Source organism: Empidonax traillii, unplaced genomic scaffold (genome assembly GCF_003031625.1).
Source record: "Empidonax traillii isolate 1590-97213 ecotype Southwest subspecies unplaced genomic scaffold, ASM303162v1 scaffold327:size604231, whole genome shotgun sequence".
NCBI lineage: Eukaryota > Metazoa > Chordata > Aves > Passeriformes > Tyrannidae > Empidonax > Empidonax traillii.
Genome location: NW_020955520.1, coordinates 558,944 through 574,763, shown reverse-complemented (window position 1 = coordinate 574,763; position 15,820 = coordinate 558,944). Strand labels below are relative to the sequence as shown.

General features: G+C 36.8%; 1 protein-coding gene across 1 annotated transcript in view; it reads left to right on the top strand.

The window, feature by feature from the left end:
- Positions 1–1,620: 1,620 nt before the first annotated feature.
- Positions 1,621–15,820, top strand: part of PREX2 (phosphatidylinositol-3,4,5-trisphosphate dependent Rac exchange factor 2) — a 122,127-nt gene continuing 107,927 nt past the window's right edge. Inside the window, exons 1-5 of the mRNA XM_027891712.1 lie at positions 1,621–1,698; positions 1,773–1,895; positions 3,659–3,763; positions 6,462–6,563; positions 8,334–8,495. Coding sequence (XP_027747513.1) covers positions 1,621–1,698; positions 1,773–1,895; positions 3,659–3,763; positions 6,462–6,563; positions 8,334–8,495 — 570 coding nt within the window. The remainder of the gene's footprint in view (positions 1,699–1,772; positions 1,896–3,658; positions 3,764–6,461; positions 6,564–8,333; positions 8,496–15,820) is intronic.

Here is a 15,820-nt window from a genome sequence, read left to right as displayed (position 1 = left end):
TCCTTCCCAGCTACAGGAAATGAAGATCTTCTGACATGACATGAGTGCAGATGAGCAGTATGTTTGGTCTGTGGGGAAATAATGTGAACAGAGAGAAATTACAGATAGTAAAAATAGACATGAGTTTCAGGGGTAGTTCTTGTAATTCTTTTTTCCTCTTCAGTTTTAAAGCATATTTAATAGTGTTGCATGGTTTAGTGAAAACTTCCAGAAATTGGCTTGGAGTCATGCAGGCTTTCACTCTCCATGGGACTGGTTGCAGAGTGTGCAGGCGATGCACACAGCAAATTTGCCATAACCCCAGAGGGTATTCATAACAAGGAACAGTATAAAGGGCTGTTGTCCACAAACAGTTAACTGCTGCAAATGAGTTAATGGCGGTTTTTTTAGCACCAATAAAACATTAGAAAGAAAGAGGGGTTTAACGAACTAGAAAATCTACATCATTGTAGAGGGTGATAGGAAACATACAGTATGCTGGCAGTATTCCAAACTTAATTCGGTTTATGTCCTGGATAACTAGATTTGACTCTTCAGTAATAAAAATGTGTGATGCCAGCTACATAGTCCTCTTCAGCAGAGAAAGGATCTGCTGCTTGGGAATACAAATGTTTAAGTGCCAGCGGAGAGAAAAAGGGGTTGCTGTGACTGCTATCTTTCCACACAGGGGTTATTTATTGTCTCTTTTATGGAATTTGCACCACGACAGAATTTAGATGAGTTAATGTGCAGTGTACAATGCACAGTGACTGAAATGTTTATGAAAAACATGACATTGGTGCACTTGTGGTGCCAGGTTTTAATGACTAAAGAGTATGTGTCTGTATGAAGAATTATCAGTGTAAGATTTTAAATATCTACAGTGTGTCGATATTTTTCAGAACATACTCATGTCTTTGTAATGAATGGAGTTAATAAAAATTAATTCTGTTCTTTGTACCTGAGATATTTATTTCTGTTGGAATGACTTACTGTACATATCATCTTCTTTTTGTGTCCAGTTCTTGAATGTAAAAAAAGAGAAAACTTAGTATTTTGGTATTTCATTGGTGGTATTACTGTTTTCTCATTTGATCCCCAGGGATTAGGTTCCTGGGAAGGGAAGAGGGAAGAGATTTCATTAAGCAAAACCAGGGGCAGTTGACTGTTGTTTAAGCCAATTTACTTTACAGTAGGTTTGATTATTAATACATCTGATGTCTGACTTGAGGTTGCTATGGTAAAAGTTACATTTCATAATAGTATCTCCTGATTAGTTTAACTTGGAAATTAGCAGCTTATTTTGGAATGCCTTGTACTCGATGTGTAAAGTGCTACGGTAAGATTTTGAAAATGGATCCATTTTACTCTTCCTTGATTGTAATATGAGTGCAGGGTGGAATGGTACTTCAGAGAGTGCTCAGTTTCGCAGCTTCATGAATATTTCACTGTTTAACTCTTTTTAACACTATGTTAGAATAACAGGAGTACAAAATGCTTTTTAAATAAAATACTTGGTTTAGATTTTAGATAATATTCTGATGTGACTCTATGTCAAATTTGGGAAACAAATTAAAGCGTAACATGCCAGAAGTTGTTCAAGTCTTCCTGAAATAACTTTTTTCTTATTTGTCTTGTTTCATGCAGGCTTTTCTTCACCGAATGATTCAACGTGCTGCTGCCAAAGAGGATAAAAATGTCACAGAAGAGACAGTTAAGGTTAGTATCCTAATTGCATATTTCTTCTGTTTTGTATCTGATATTTCATTTACATATGTTTTATTCTTTTGCAGATGTTGTTTTCAAATATTGAAGATATTCTTGCAGTTCACAAAAACTTCCTGTCCCTGGTGGAGGAGTGTTTACAACCAGAACCTAATGCACATCATGAAGTTGGAACCTGCTTTCTGAATTATGTACGCTATCTTTTATTACAGCCTTGTATTATGTTTTTCCTTTAGTTTTTGTATTTATTAATTGCTGTCATGATGATAAGTGTACATAGTCATGGAGATTAAATTGTGTAATGTAGAGTACTTTGAAGTTACCTCTTAGTTACTGTCATTTCCAATCAAAATAAAAAAAAAAAGGGAGGAGAATGAAGAAGGAACATATCAAATGGGCTAACTTTTGCTGTTTCATAATTTTTATATTCACCAACTTAGTCCGGACTGCCAAACTGAACCCTGCAGCTTGGGCAAAACTTCTGCCTATATGTGAGATGAGGTACAGGATCAGGGTTTCATGAATCAGTAAAAGTAGCACTGTGCTATCTTTTTATTCCCCTTTGATGCTATGCAAAAATGTGAATATTTAACAAAGAATAGCATATGCTGGGTAAAATACCTCCATGGTTCTGGATTATGAAGTTCTTTTGCTTCTGACATCTGCAGTACCTCCACAATTATGTATGCCCTGTAGTAATTGGTTTCTAGGAGTATGATTTTTCCCGTTTGAGCAAAACAAGGATGTTAGTGTTGCAGACCTTTGAAAAATCAGGACAAATTAGTTTTTTTTTGGTTGCAGTCCTAGCAAAACATCTAGGTTTCATTGTTATCTCTGGTTATAATCCCATTTGTTAGTTAAGTTTTTGATTATTCATTGTGGGAGGAGAAAACTATTAATGTTTTGTGGAAACACTTTACAGAAGTTGATTAACATCAGTTTTTAACTCGACAGAAGAGTGGATCATATTTGAAAACAAATGTTTGCAGAGAAATTGGGTAATAATGTCAGCAAATTAGCCACTCACTGTGCATTTTCTTCATGTGTGTTTTATCCTATGTGTTTGTGGTTGTCTAGCCTCTGAAATTTTTCAGCAAAACCATATGAAGTTCAAAGTCTTGCACTTAGGAAAACATAATCCAGGAGTACCACACAGGCTGGGATACACAGGATGATTAGTTGCATCACCAGCAGAGATAAAGAAGTTACTATCATACTCTCCTAAGTGCTTGTCGGGCCGCACCTGGAATACTCTGTTCAGTTTTTGTCCCTGCTGTACAAAAGAGATGTGGACAGTCTGGAGAGGGTCAAGAGAAGAGCCACAGAGATGATCAGAGGACTGGGAAGTCTGCCATATGTCTGTCTGAGAGAACTGGGTTGTTCAGACTTGAGAAAATAAAGGCTTTGGGGAGACTGTATCACTGTGTTCCAGTATTTAAAAAGTGGCTGTGAAAATGGAGACTCCCTTTTTACAGAGTCGCATGGATTGTAGGGGGGATAATGGGTACAAGTTATTTCTGGGGAAATTCCAGTTGGACACAAGAGGAAAACTTTTCACAATGAGAAGAATTTGCTATTGGAATAATCTTCCCAGGGAAGTGGTGGATTCCCCAGCATTGGACACTTCTGAGATTCAGCTGGACATGGTGCTGGGACATCTTGTCTAGACTGTGATTTTGCCAAGAAAGGTTGGACAAGATGATCCTTGAGGTCTATTTCAACCTGGTATTCTATGAATCTATGATTGAAATTCTCAAATAGTGCTTCCAGACTGTTCATAATTCTAATTTGAGACTAGACCTCAAATAATGAATGTAGGAAGACGAGCTGGCATTCTAGAGTGACGACTATATTAGCTATTCAACACTGAAAAGTGTTGGTGCCATATTTTATTAATTAAAAAAAAAGTATCAAAATTACAAGTGAAAAACAATGTCTTTTTTTGTTTCTGCAGAAAGAGAAATTCCGTATCTACGATGAATACTGTAGTAACCACGAGAAGGCACAGAAAGTTCTGCTTGACCTGAACAAAATAAGAACAGTGCGGACTTTTCTTTTGGTAAATAAACTTGGAATCGGTATTCTAGCCTCCTATGTTTTGGGTGGGCAGTGAATCGTTAGCGCTGTCACCTCCACCATGCTACAAGTACAGGCACACCTGCAAGTGGTTAGCAGACAGTTTTAGATGTGGGTAATGTTTCCAGAAGAAGGGCGTGTGTACACCATATTTTCACTACTGCACTTGGATGTGTGGGTAATACAGCATTAGGCAATGTGCCTTGAACATGCTGGCCAGGAGACAAGGGTGTGAATCTGTAGAAAGGAAAAAGAATAGGAGAAGATATGTGAGGACGGATAGGGAAAGGAGTTACGGAAAGGAAGCTGAAGGACTCGTCAGAACTTCTAAAGAGAAGATCCACGTTTTGTTGCAGAGAGGCAAATGTTTTATGATGGATCATAGAGTAGCCATCCTGATCTTAGACACTAACTTAATCTGAAGTTGAAAGATACAGCTACACAGTTTGTCTTTCACTTTGTAAGACCGATAAGGAGAAGTTATAAAATGTTAAGTATGACACTCCTCATGGATTTTCAACACAAAGCCAATTTCCATGTAAATACTGAGTTTGTTAATAGTTGACATTAGTTGTTAAAAGACAGATTCAGTGTGCAATGAGTTTTGTGTTTCTTCTGGGGGGTCCTGTAGGAACAAGATTAGCTTTAAAATGTGGAGCTTACTATATTGGAACTTAAACACCTGAAAAGGTGCCCATGAATATGCTATCAGATTTTGGAGGGATCAGATTTGATGATTATTTGAGACTGGAGAGCAAATGACTTTATCAGCAGAGCAACACAGATATGTTTAAAAAAAAAGATTCTGCCAATGCTAGCAGTATCATAAGTTTTATTTAATTTTAATAATTATTTTTAACATGTAGTAGGGTTTCGCTACGGCTGTTGACAAAGTTCATGATGAGGTTGTCCTGTTGCAGCTCCCTAATTTTTTGAAAAATGTCAGCTCTGACTCCATAGCTGCACTTACAGCCAAGTTAATGAACAGTGCGTGAATTTCCTTATTGTGGAGAGTACTGGGTGACATGAAGTACCATATCCCGTTTTATTGAGAATCTCCAATTCAGCCGTGTTCCATTCGTAGTTAAAAGGAGCTTCAAAGTTGCCCTTTTTTTTTTTTTGTCAGTGGTTGACACAATACCCTTCACCTTGCCCCAGATTGAGGGGCTTCATACACATGGTTCTTGTACTGGGAGCAGCATGGCCAGACTCAAGAAGAAAGGGTAAATGCTGACCGCAGAGTTGTGTGTTTTCTCCATTTGTGGAGAAATACTGCAAAGACCTTGTTTTGTGAGAAAGGAAGCTCAGTGTGCACTTGCGGCAGTCAGTGTCGTGTATTTTTGGGCACATGCAAAGGGATTTCACTTCTGTTTTGGGTTCCTCTTAGATTTGGGACTTGTCTGTAGGATTAGGTGGCAGCGGTCTAACCTAGAAAACAAGATACCTGACTCTGCAATTTGAAAATACAGTCAAAGCCTTCTAGCCAGATGGAACAGTTCAGGTCATTAGATATGTGGGTATCTATAAATAATTTTGTGTCTTTGAATATAGTGACATTCTATAAACCTGTAGTCTGCATTGCCATTATCTTACTTTATCAGTAGAGCTTTTGCATTGGGAGATTAAGCAAGATCCTTTAGGATAAGGGGTCCTTTAGGCTGAGACAAAAGCTGGTTAACCGTGAGCACAAAGCAGAGACTTCAGGGTGGGTGTGGAGACCCCCATGGCAGCACTGGGGATAGGGTATGTGTGTTATGTGCTGAGTAGGGCAGCCACCCAGTTTTGTTGCCTCTATTCCATCAACAATGTGTCTGCATCCAGATTTGTGGCTTGTGTCAGCATACCATCTGGCTGTCTTAAACTGCTGTTGTTTAGTGTCCTCAGTTTGGACAACTTGCTCTTTGAAGCTGTAGATTATCTCATAGCATTGCATCACAATTCCTTCTGATCTCTCCATAAAGTAATTGTCATTATTACTCTAGGTCTTTATGTACTTACACTTTAATTCCAGCAATTCCAAGAATTTGCTGTGATGTCCCTTGCATGTTTTCTTATCCCAAAAAGCCCTTATTCTTTTCTCTCTCTCAGCTGCATTTTCATGGATGCTTCCACCCAGTATTTCATTTACTCTCTGCTTCCATAATCAGACGTCTTGCTGAAACTTTAATAGACTTTTGCCGATGACTTAAGGATAATTTATTCATTGCATATCACATTTTAGAGCTGTATGTTAGGATGACCACGTTCAAATCTTCAAACCACCTTTGATGCTAGTCAACATAGCAAACGCTTTTTAGAAACAACACCACCTATAGTGGTCATCCTGAATTATTTTTATTTTTGCTTGTTGAAGGTTAAAAGCATATTTTGAGCATTTTATTTACTGTCTTTTAAAGTTCAAAAAAAAGCACCCTCTCTTCGTCAGACTAGATGAGGAAGGTACCTAGAGAGATGTCTGAATAATGTTGTGACTTTCTTGTTGTGTATGATAGTCAGTGTACCCACCTATGTATGTGTTCAAGCCTGTACTTTTGACAGTACTGCAAATCTCCCTCCTTGCATATACATATATAATTTATGTATAGTTTAGCCAGTATTGCTGTACACATGTGCCCTTGTCTTTATTTCTGATAACATTTTTGGGATTTTTTCAAATATTTGTGAAACTGTTCCCGCCCCAGAATTGCATGCTCCTTGGAGGACGCAAGAACACAGACGTACCATTGGAAGGATATCTAGTAACGCCAATACAGAGAATATGCAAGTATCCCCTTCTTTTGAAGGTACTTACAAGTTTTTTATTTAGGACTTTATACTTCCTGTATAAAACTGGTTGCTAAGCATGTTTCCGAACTCCAGGAACAATCTCTTTACACAGTGATCTATCTCTTTATTAAGATGTTGGACCCAGACTGTCATTAAAGCTAGTGGCAAGTCTTCTGACAGCAGTAATAAAAGAACCGAGGAATTTGGCTGGATCAAAATGATTAGCTCCTTTCTGCATCTAGCTGTAAGGTGGCCTCTCCGTGGTTGAACAGAAGAAAGCCATTTGAGAGAGTTTAATGAGTTTAATTTCAGCTGTATTTGACCATGCCCTTGCTTAAAATGCTTGGGATAGCAGAGTTTGTTGGTGATATACTGACGTGCTTTGATGATGCTAATTTCCATCAGCAAACTGTAAATGAAAAATTCGTTTTGTAAGAAAACCTGTAGAGTAACACAAAGGTGCTGTAGATGGTTTTATGATCAGTTATATGTTTATTCTTATCATATTGTGACAAAACAATGAAAAATATCAAATGTGGTGATAAATATTAGGTAGTGAAACCTCTGAGTTTGTAATTTATCATGTTAAGAAATAAAATAATACAGGAAAGTAATATTCAGAACAAATTTTTGCTTAACAAATTAAGGTCTAATATGGTTTATTGTTCCAAACTATGAGAGGAAAGCCAGAGCAGATTCTGCTCTAGAAGCTACTGGAGACATGATTATTGGATAGTATTTTTCACAGTGCCTGTGTGAGTTTAGATATGAAAGATTGCCAATTTTGAAGACATATGACATAAAAAAGTCTAAAAACAAACATGTTAAAATAAAGGTTTTAAAAATAGGTTAAAGAATATAATAGTTGCAATGAGGTGTGAGTCATCCCAGATGTCTCTGACTTTATAGTTCCCTTGGTCTATTTTAAAATGATTTTTCTCTTCTGTTTTTTGAGTGAAGGCTCTACAGACAAAACAGGGGAAAATGACTAATGAATTATTCTATGAGGCAATAAAATGAATATATTTATGTTAAATAAATTTAAATACAGGGTGTGGTGGCAGCAGGGTTAGGGCTCCAGAGGATTGTTACCCACACGTCAGTCAGGGTATGTACTGAAGGCTGCACTGAGTCAGTCCAGCTGTATATGGGTAGTTGATAGCTTGAGATGGGAAATCTCAAGTGAATGCTTGCAACTCTGCTTTTGTTTATCACTATGGCTTCCAGTACCAGTAACCATCTGAAATCAGTGAGTCACCTAAGCTGTTGTTCTGTGCTTTGCTGTATTGTATATTGCAGTAGATTAAACAATAGCGTGGAGCTAAAGGAATGGAGTTTTTTGCCCTGAGTTGCAGGAAAGGCAGGTGTTAATTTTGACATGAGTAAAACTAACGTTTTTTAAGCGGAGCTGTTATCCTTGCTGTTCGACAGTTCCATCCTGGGGAATACTAAAGCAAACTAACAATAACCCCGCCTAAAATGCAGAGCTCGACATGAAAAAACATTGTTGGGGAAGAAAGTAGCTGAAATGCAAACTTCTTCCTAGGTCATGATGATTATTTATTGTTAGTAATTAAATACCCTTTTAGTACACACAGTGCTAGAGGTTTTACTCTTTTTCCACCTAGTAAAAGAGGAGCATGGCTACTTTTTTATTTTGTATGCTGGTTGATTTAAGTCTCCTGTAATATACATTTAGAGATCAAAGACAGGTTTCTTTTCCCTTTTCTTTTTTTTTCTTTTTTTTTTTTCTCTTTTTTTTGTTTTGTTTTTTAATGTCTAAATAGGAATTACTGAAGCGGACTCCAAGGAAGCACAGTGACTATGCGGCTCTAATGGAAGCCCTCCAGGCCATGAAGGCTGTCTGTTCCAACATAAACGAAGCCAAAAGACAAATGGAAAAATTAGAGTTTTTGGAAGAATGGCAGTCTCACGTTGAAGGATGGGAGGTACTGTCATAATGTTTGTTGCTGTGTATGTTGAGGAGGGAGTAACAGCTTTCAACAAGTATGTATTATACTGTTTTTGCGATCCTGAGGTACTATCAACTCCTTTGCTCTGTGAAATCACAGTTTTTATTTGAGGTCTGCTCTGTAAATGAAGTGTTGTCCTTGACAGAGCACTGCTGTATAAAATAACAGACTTCCAGGAAGGAGCTTAATTATTTAGCATTTGCCTTGGAGTATCAATTGTCTATGTACACATCTATGTGTACATGCATACACATCTATAAATCCTATCTGATTTTACTGCTGTTTATACCTGTCTAGCAGCACTTTGGTTGAAAAAATTTTTGATTATTTATTGATGGTGCATAAGTTTTTGTCAGGTTGTAGGTAGTCCCTTACTGCTGAGTGAGCTAAAGTAATGTAAACATGTTCAATAGAATGTGTGTAAGACTTATGTTTTTTTTCAAGAATTTGCAAATGAAAGAACATTAATGCTCCAGCAATCTCTTGTGAAGTAAGGTCTTCGCAAAGTAAGTCTGTTTCTGAGTTAGAATTTTCAGTAGTAAACAGAGATTCAGCCTTTCCCAAAGAAAACAACAAGATCAAGTACTTGTAGCACCAAAATCTTCCCTTTCTATTATTTTGAGAATGTATCTTTAAATTGTCCTAGGTGTTTTGTATTGAAGTGTCTGAGCTGTCTGCACTGGCGTAGGAGGGAAACACAAGTGAAATTCCTTAAAAAAACCCCGTAAAGTAAACATTCAAAACTGACTTTTAAAAAAAACGATACACAGGTTTTCTTAAAGCAACAGATTTCAACTTGGAAATAGTTTTTTGCTTTTCTGAATACTTTGCTCGAATATGCTACTGTTCTTCCTAAGAAAGCTGCTTGAGAACTAGAGGAAGAGGTTTTTATCTCTTTAAGTTTTGTGGGAGGTTTGCAGGCTAGGATATATAGCAAGAAAAATGTATTTGTTGCATGTTAGTCTGGTTGCTGAAAGACTGGGTCTCAGTCTATGCAGTGGGAAATGGCCTTTGTACAGAGCAGAGAAAAGAAAGGGTTAGGGACACTGATGGGACATGGAATCAGAGAAAGTCTTGAGGTGGACCTGGATGGATGTTAACTGATGGAGTTCCCCGAGAAGTTTGAAAAATAAAAATTAGAATATTGACTAGAAGAGTCAACTTTCAAGTAGATATTCATAGTAACATCTAAAAAAAACAGAAACAAGAAATAGTTTCTACACAGCTTAGTTTGTTCTCTACACCTCCTACTTACTATACCTCCTGTTTCTCGGACTTGCTGTGCCTAAGGATGTGCTCTGCTTCTGCGACAGTGGATTTAATTGCTGTCATCTAGGAGGATTCAGCAGAACAAGCCACTATCTGAAGGGAGTATAGACCTGAACAAAGACCCCCTAAATATTGCTCATGGCACTGCAAAATTATTTCCTGTCTACTCCATGTGAAATCTCCTGATAGCGGACTCAGGCAAACCTTTGGTTTGTTGTTAGTTGAGTAGTGTGGGAAGATTTGGTTCATTCTAAATGTGGATTAAGAGACTGATTTTACTTAAGTCAGAATTCGTGTTTCTTCAGTGCATTATGAGATTTGAAATGTTTCACCTAAGGGTTTTTTCCTTATTTTGTGTACAAGCATTTTCAAGAACTACATTTCTGGTAAATCATCTCATGCTGGATTTCAGGGCACTGTAATCAGGATGATCATTATGAAATACCACTAAAATTCACTGTGCTGAGTGAGAAGGAATTTTAGCAAGTACAAAAGCTATATAATTGCTACTCAGTATTCAGACAAATCTTTCTGCATTTATTTTTAATCCTCAGTCTGAAATAAAATAGAATTAAAAAAATTCAAGACAAATGACAGTGTGTAGTCATGCCATGGTATTGTTTGTAGGATTTTGAAAAAGAAAGGACTAAGATTAAGTAAACCTCTCAATGTTGTGGTTGAAGGGAGCTCTAGTTGACCTCACATACCAGCTGCTTGATTAGGTGAAAATAAGTTTCTTCTTGTAATTGAACTTGCTGTCATCAGCAGTCACTTGGAAAGGTTAGTGTATCTGAACATTAAAATGCAATGGATGTGTTTGTGTGATAACTTCATGATATAAGCAATAGCAAGTTAAGTGCTTATGTTGCTGAATATTTTAGGGCAACAAAATGTATTAAATAATCCTTATTGCCTATCACTGCTTTACTCCTTCAATTATTTTCAACTTTTCAATTGAGTTTTCTACTGCACTATAGTGGCTAAAATTCTTCTGCTTGCTTCCAGTGCCTGAGTCATAGATAGTTGTCAAATCTCTTTAATGAATACACTCAAGTATAATGTATTATTAACTCAGTGCATTATTACTCATATAAGTTGGCTGAGAACTTACTGTTCTCGAACCTCTGTCACTGAAAAGGGAATCCACTTTCCTACATTAAGTTTCTTCTTAATCCTTGGTCAAAAATATAGCAGTAAATAGGTTTTTCTTTTCAGAAATATGTTAATGAGCAAAGTTACCAAGAAAGAAGAAAGGGTAAAAATATGGACATTAGCATCTGAAACAAAGAGTTACTGTCTCTGTGCTCAGAATGTATTCTCTGAACTGTAACATAGTAATTTCATACCGACATCGGATGGTTTTTTTTCTTCTTCTTTTTTTTTTTTCTCTCCCCCCCTCCTCCAAGATTTCATTTTAGGATTTCACTTGTGCTTGAACTCTGAAATAGTGCCATTGTCTTAAAAGAGTGTTTTTGGTAGAGTTTTATGGTGTTTATTGTATTTTAGCTGATCAGGTTTGCCGTTACCATATGGCAACCACAGGGTGTGCAATCTGGCAAAACTGCCTTGATCTTAATATGTGCATCCTTTTCAGACACAGCATAAGGTTAGTCCTTGAAATGGTAAGAATTTCAGAGCATGTATAAGAGCAAACAGTATTTTGAATGATTCCCAACAACAACTAAAAAAAAAAAAATCCCTGAATGCAATGTTTGAGAATGGATTTAATTAAATAAACATCTGGTTTTCTGCGTCGCCTAAAATAAAGAGGCAAACTTGTTGGAGATTTCCTTCCAGAAGGAAATGCTTAGCACATTGCTTGGCCCTAACTAGAAGGAAAGGGAAAAAAATAAAGACTATTTTTAGAATTTGATCAAAGCATGACTTGAATTCCTATACTTAAGTGTCATAAAATGAAGCTTGTGTTTATTATGATAAAAATACAGATTCATGGAAAAGATGGAACATCTGTTTCAAGAAAGAAAATTTTGAGTATAATGACTTTCTCACTTAATTTCCTAAGTGGTTAGATTTATTGGCCTGAATTCAGAACTTGTGTAGGTGGCTGTCTCAGCTGGAGAATGGCTCAGCAGCTGAAGGAGTCTGTCAGTAAAATTTGTGTGGATGTTTCAGTGAGAGAACAAAAAGTAAAATTGTTGCATTTGTTGTAAGCTGGAAGCTGAACAACCCAGTCTGAGTCACAGGCCAACTTAGTGAAAGTAACATGGGGTATTCTGTTCCTTTCCATTTCAACATATCATCAGTAGTATTTTACTAGAGATTTCTGTTTTTAAACTCCACAACTTCAAGCCCTTTTATCTGCTTTATTTTTTTTTTTTAACTTGCCCATGTGCAAGTACTGAACGGTAAGTTAGTATCTGTCTGTAATTTCTGACCCTTATCACTGTTAACTAGCCACTGAATCAGTATGGTCAAACCTCTATATTTGACTGAAATTTTCCCAGAATATATAGATGAAAAGCTTTTTGTAACAAATAATACCAACCAATGCTGCTTTTAATCTCAGGGTAATAAAGATAATTTTTTAATGTTAAAGATGGATTCTTAATGATTTAAGGAAGGGGGGAGGCATTGTTTTAAATTTCTTGAAAGTAGTCCCTCTCCTTCCAATGTATTTTAAATGTATTTATTTTTCAATTTGGTCTTGATAGTCCACATTTCAGACCTCTCACCTAATCTGTTTCTTTTAGTTGGAATGATAGGTATCTGGCTGAGAGCCAAAGGTGATTAGAGGCCGTATATATATACCTTAGTATTGTATATTTATACTTAAATAATCTACAGGCTTCGAGATCGTACAGATTTTCAATTTCCACACCAGCTATTCTGAAAATCCGCAACGGTCACTGACCCCAGTGCTACCCACAGGAGAGGATTGCTTTACAGTCTTCAGTGACCCATTAGGATAGATAGAGGAAAACCTAGTCTAGATTCACAATATAAGCCTGCTTTTAGGTCATTTTTTCTCCCCCAACTGAATCCTTTATAAGTTTTGTTTCTATAATACATGGTGTTTTCAAATCAACATATTACAGAAATGCTGATTTCACTGAAAATATCCCATCAGCTCTAATTGCAGATATTTTAAATGTATAGAAACACGAATAGCATAGCAATGAAGATTTTATATTTAGGCTGAGCAATGGTATCATCTTCACTTACAAGCAATGGGTATAAATGCCTGTGAAAACTTTGACATAGCAAATTACTTTTCAGGTTCAAATTGCTCGTATTTAAAATTTCCCTGGTAGTTTCAATTCAGACACTTAATGAAAACATAGTTGAGTTAGAAGGTTTTGGTAATATTTATTCCAAAAGTACTGCTTGTAGATAGTGTTGTTTAGTTTTAGTGGTGCAGCAGATAGACTCACCTGCTTCTGGCTCAAGGGTGATCTCTCATCTGTTACTTCAGCCTTCAGCCTTCCCCCTGAGAGGAACAGCTCGAGTTGGATTAAATGAATTATCCCGCTGGGCTGGATATCAAATGCGGATTGGTGTTCCCGCTGAGAACCCATGTGAAGGTTTAAAGAGTAGCTACATCCTTTATGGAAACTTGCTGTAGTTGTCAGTCCTCCTTCGAATTACATGGTGGATATGGCAGTGCTTGTCTGTACGCTCTGCCTCGTTCTTCTTCAGGCATGTTTTTCATATCCAAGGGATATGGTGGAGAGGAATGTTCACCCCAGGTGTAGAAACAGCAATGCTTTCACATGATACGCCCTTCCTTTTTTCTTCATTTCATCTCCATGCCCACTGAAAGTCCAGGAAAAGGCAAACCCTAAGTATTACTAAGACAAGGGAGTGACAGGGGATTTTTATGCACTACCAGTGTTACGTAGGACAGCCAGGTGTGACTTCTGATTTTGTTACCTTATTCCTTTGGAATAAAAATTAAAAAGCAATAACAAAATTCACTGATCTGCAGCCACACCAGCCTGGGTTGTGATCCTGTCAGAAGGTATCCGATAAGTGATGTTAACACTGTTCAGTATTTGAATGGGAGATCTCCAAGGGAAAAAAGTATCCCTAGAATGTAATTTTCTTCGTCTAGCAGTTTATATTACAGAAGGAAGAAAATTAAGAGGAAAACAAAAGGAAAGGGGAGTAATGTGATACAGATAACGCTGCTGTATTAAAACATTGAACTTGAATCATAAATGAGAAGAACCTTAATAAGTCAGGTAGCCTGAATTATATATATTTAAAATACATATAAATATGTTATTTTATGACCTGTTGTACAGTAGCCGATATTGCTAGGACTGTTGGGAAAAGGCGGTATTTTTCTACACTGAAAATGAAATTTTTTCAATAAGAAGAGACAAAATGTTTTTATAAAACCCTTTCTGTGAAAAAACCACCCTTTTGTAGAAAGCTGAAGCTGCTAGTACAATTTTGAAGCCTTAAGCTGATTTTTTTGGCTTCCTTACAAAACAATACCATTTTTCAGCAAAGCTTAAGTTTTCTCCAAAAACAAACCAAAACTCCCTAAAAAGTATCCAGCCTTTTAAGATGCATATTGTTAGTAAGTACTGTTCCAGCAAATTTGAAACTCAGACTAAGATATTGCTTACTCTTTTTAATACACAAGTGTGATGAAATAGAATGTAAAAAAATTTGCTTGCTTTTCTGTAATTGTGTTCAGCGAGCATTATGTGCAGCCGTAATTTATGCTTAATTTATATTACTGAGTGTGCTTTTAAGATGTTTCAGTATTTGATTTCAAATAAAACTGTAAAATTAGTATACCAGTTTCTGGTACTGATGCTGTCTTAGGAAGGGAAATATGCTGCAGTGGCTATAGATGACATTAATTTTTGGCTTGTTTGATCCTAAATGGAAACAGGAGCGGTTGGTTAATACTGAAGGTGCCTTACTTAGAGTGCTGAATTGTGTTCCAGTGTGGTGGTTGCACAATCCCACTTATCAGCTCTGTAAACAGACTGCTTTCTCCTTAGAACAGTCTGAGGGATTGCTCAATATTCACTGCTGTGACGTATTAAGCATAAACAGTAAGATGAAGAACTGTGAGAGCAGAATGCGTGATTCCTTCTTAGCTCTTAATTAAATCCATTTTTTTTTGGACTACTGTGGTTAGATCAAGAAGAGGAAGTAACTACAGCTATTGCATGCATGGAGAATTGAATTCAGAACATGTGTAGCTGACAGGGAAGTCCTGGCTTTTGCAGGTTTTCCAAGCTAACTGTTGACTGCCTCAAGTCAGGAAACTCTTCAAACCATGGGTGTATGCTTGATGCATAATTATCAATAGGATTGCATGTCTGGATGCATGTAGCACATGGACAGCAGCTCTGTCCCAGAGGAGCATGGATTTTTCAGACTAGCAAAACACACCTCTGAATTCAAGGTAGTCTTCTGGAGAGATAGATTTCTCGTTATAAGACATGAAAGTGTCATGAATTTTTCATATAAATATGTTGTGGAAATGTTTTCCTTTGTTAAAGTTCCTTCTTTTTGATTAACTTCTATGAAAACACCTCACTTCTTTTCACATGAAAGAATTTTCTCTCCTGAGGCAAAAATGAGGCATGGAAAGTTTCATCTGAAACATGTAAAGCTTAGCAAAATTCTGATGTCTTCAGAATATGTTAGGAGGAAATATAGTAGACAGTCCTAGCTGTACAAGCCGCCATTAGCCTTGCCCAATTTTTATATCTTGCTGTCTTTTTGATTTTGTGTTTAGCTTAGTCTACTGTAGAAGTATATACCCTTGATAATCTTCAAGTCCCAGGTCCCTTCAGCTTCCAAGTTCATTGTGGCAGAGATGGTGTCTTGTAAGATATTTCTGAGTAAAGTTACTGAGATTAAGAGTTATTGGATAAAGTTGGTCTGATTTTCAGATGTCTCTGCATAGAAGTAATATAATTTGGAAACTTTTGGTCATTAAACTGTATTTATTCAAAAAAGCCACCCCCCCCACCACCACCACTATTACATGAATACAAAGCTGGTGTTAAGCATCATTAGAAATTACCGTATAATTACAATGC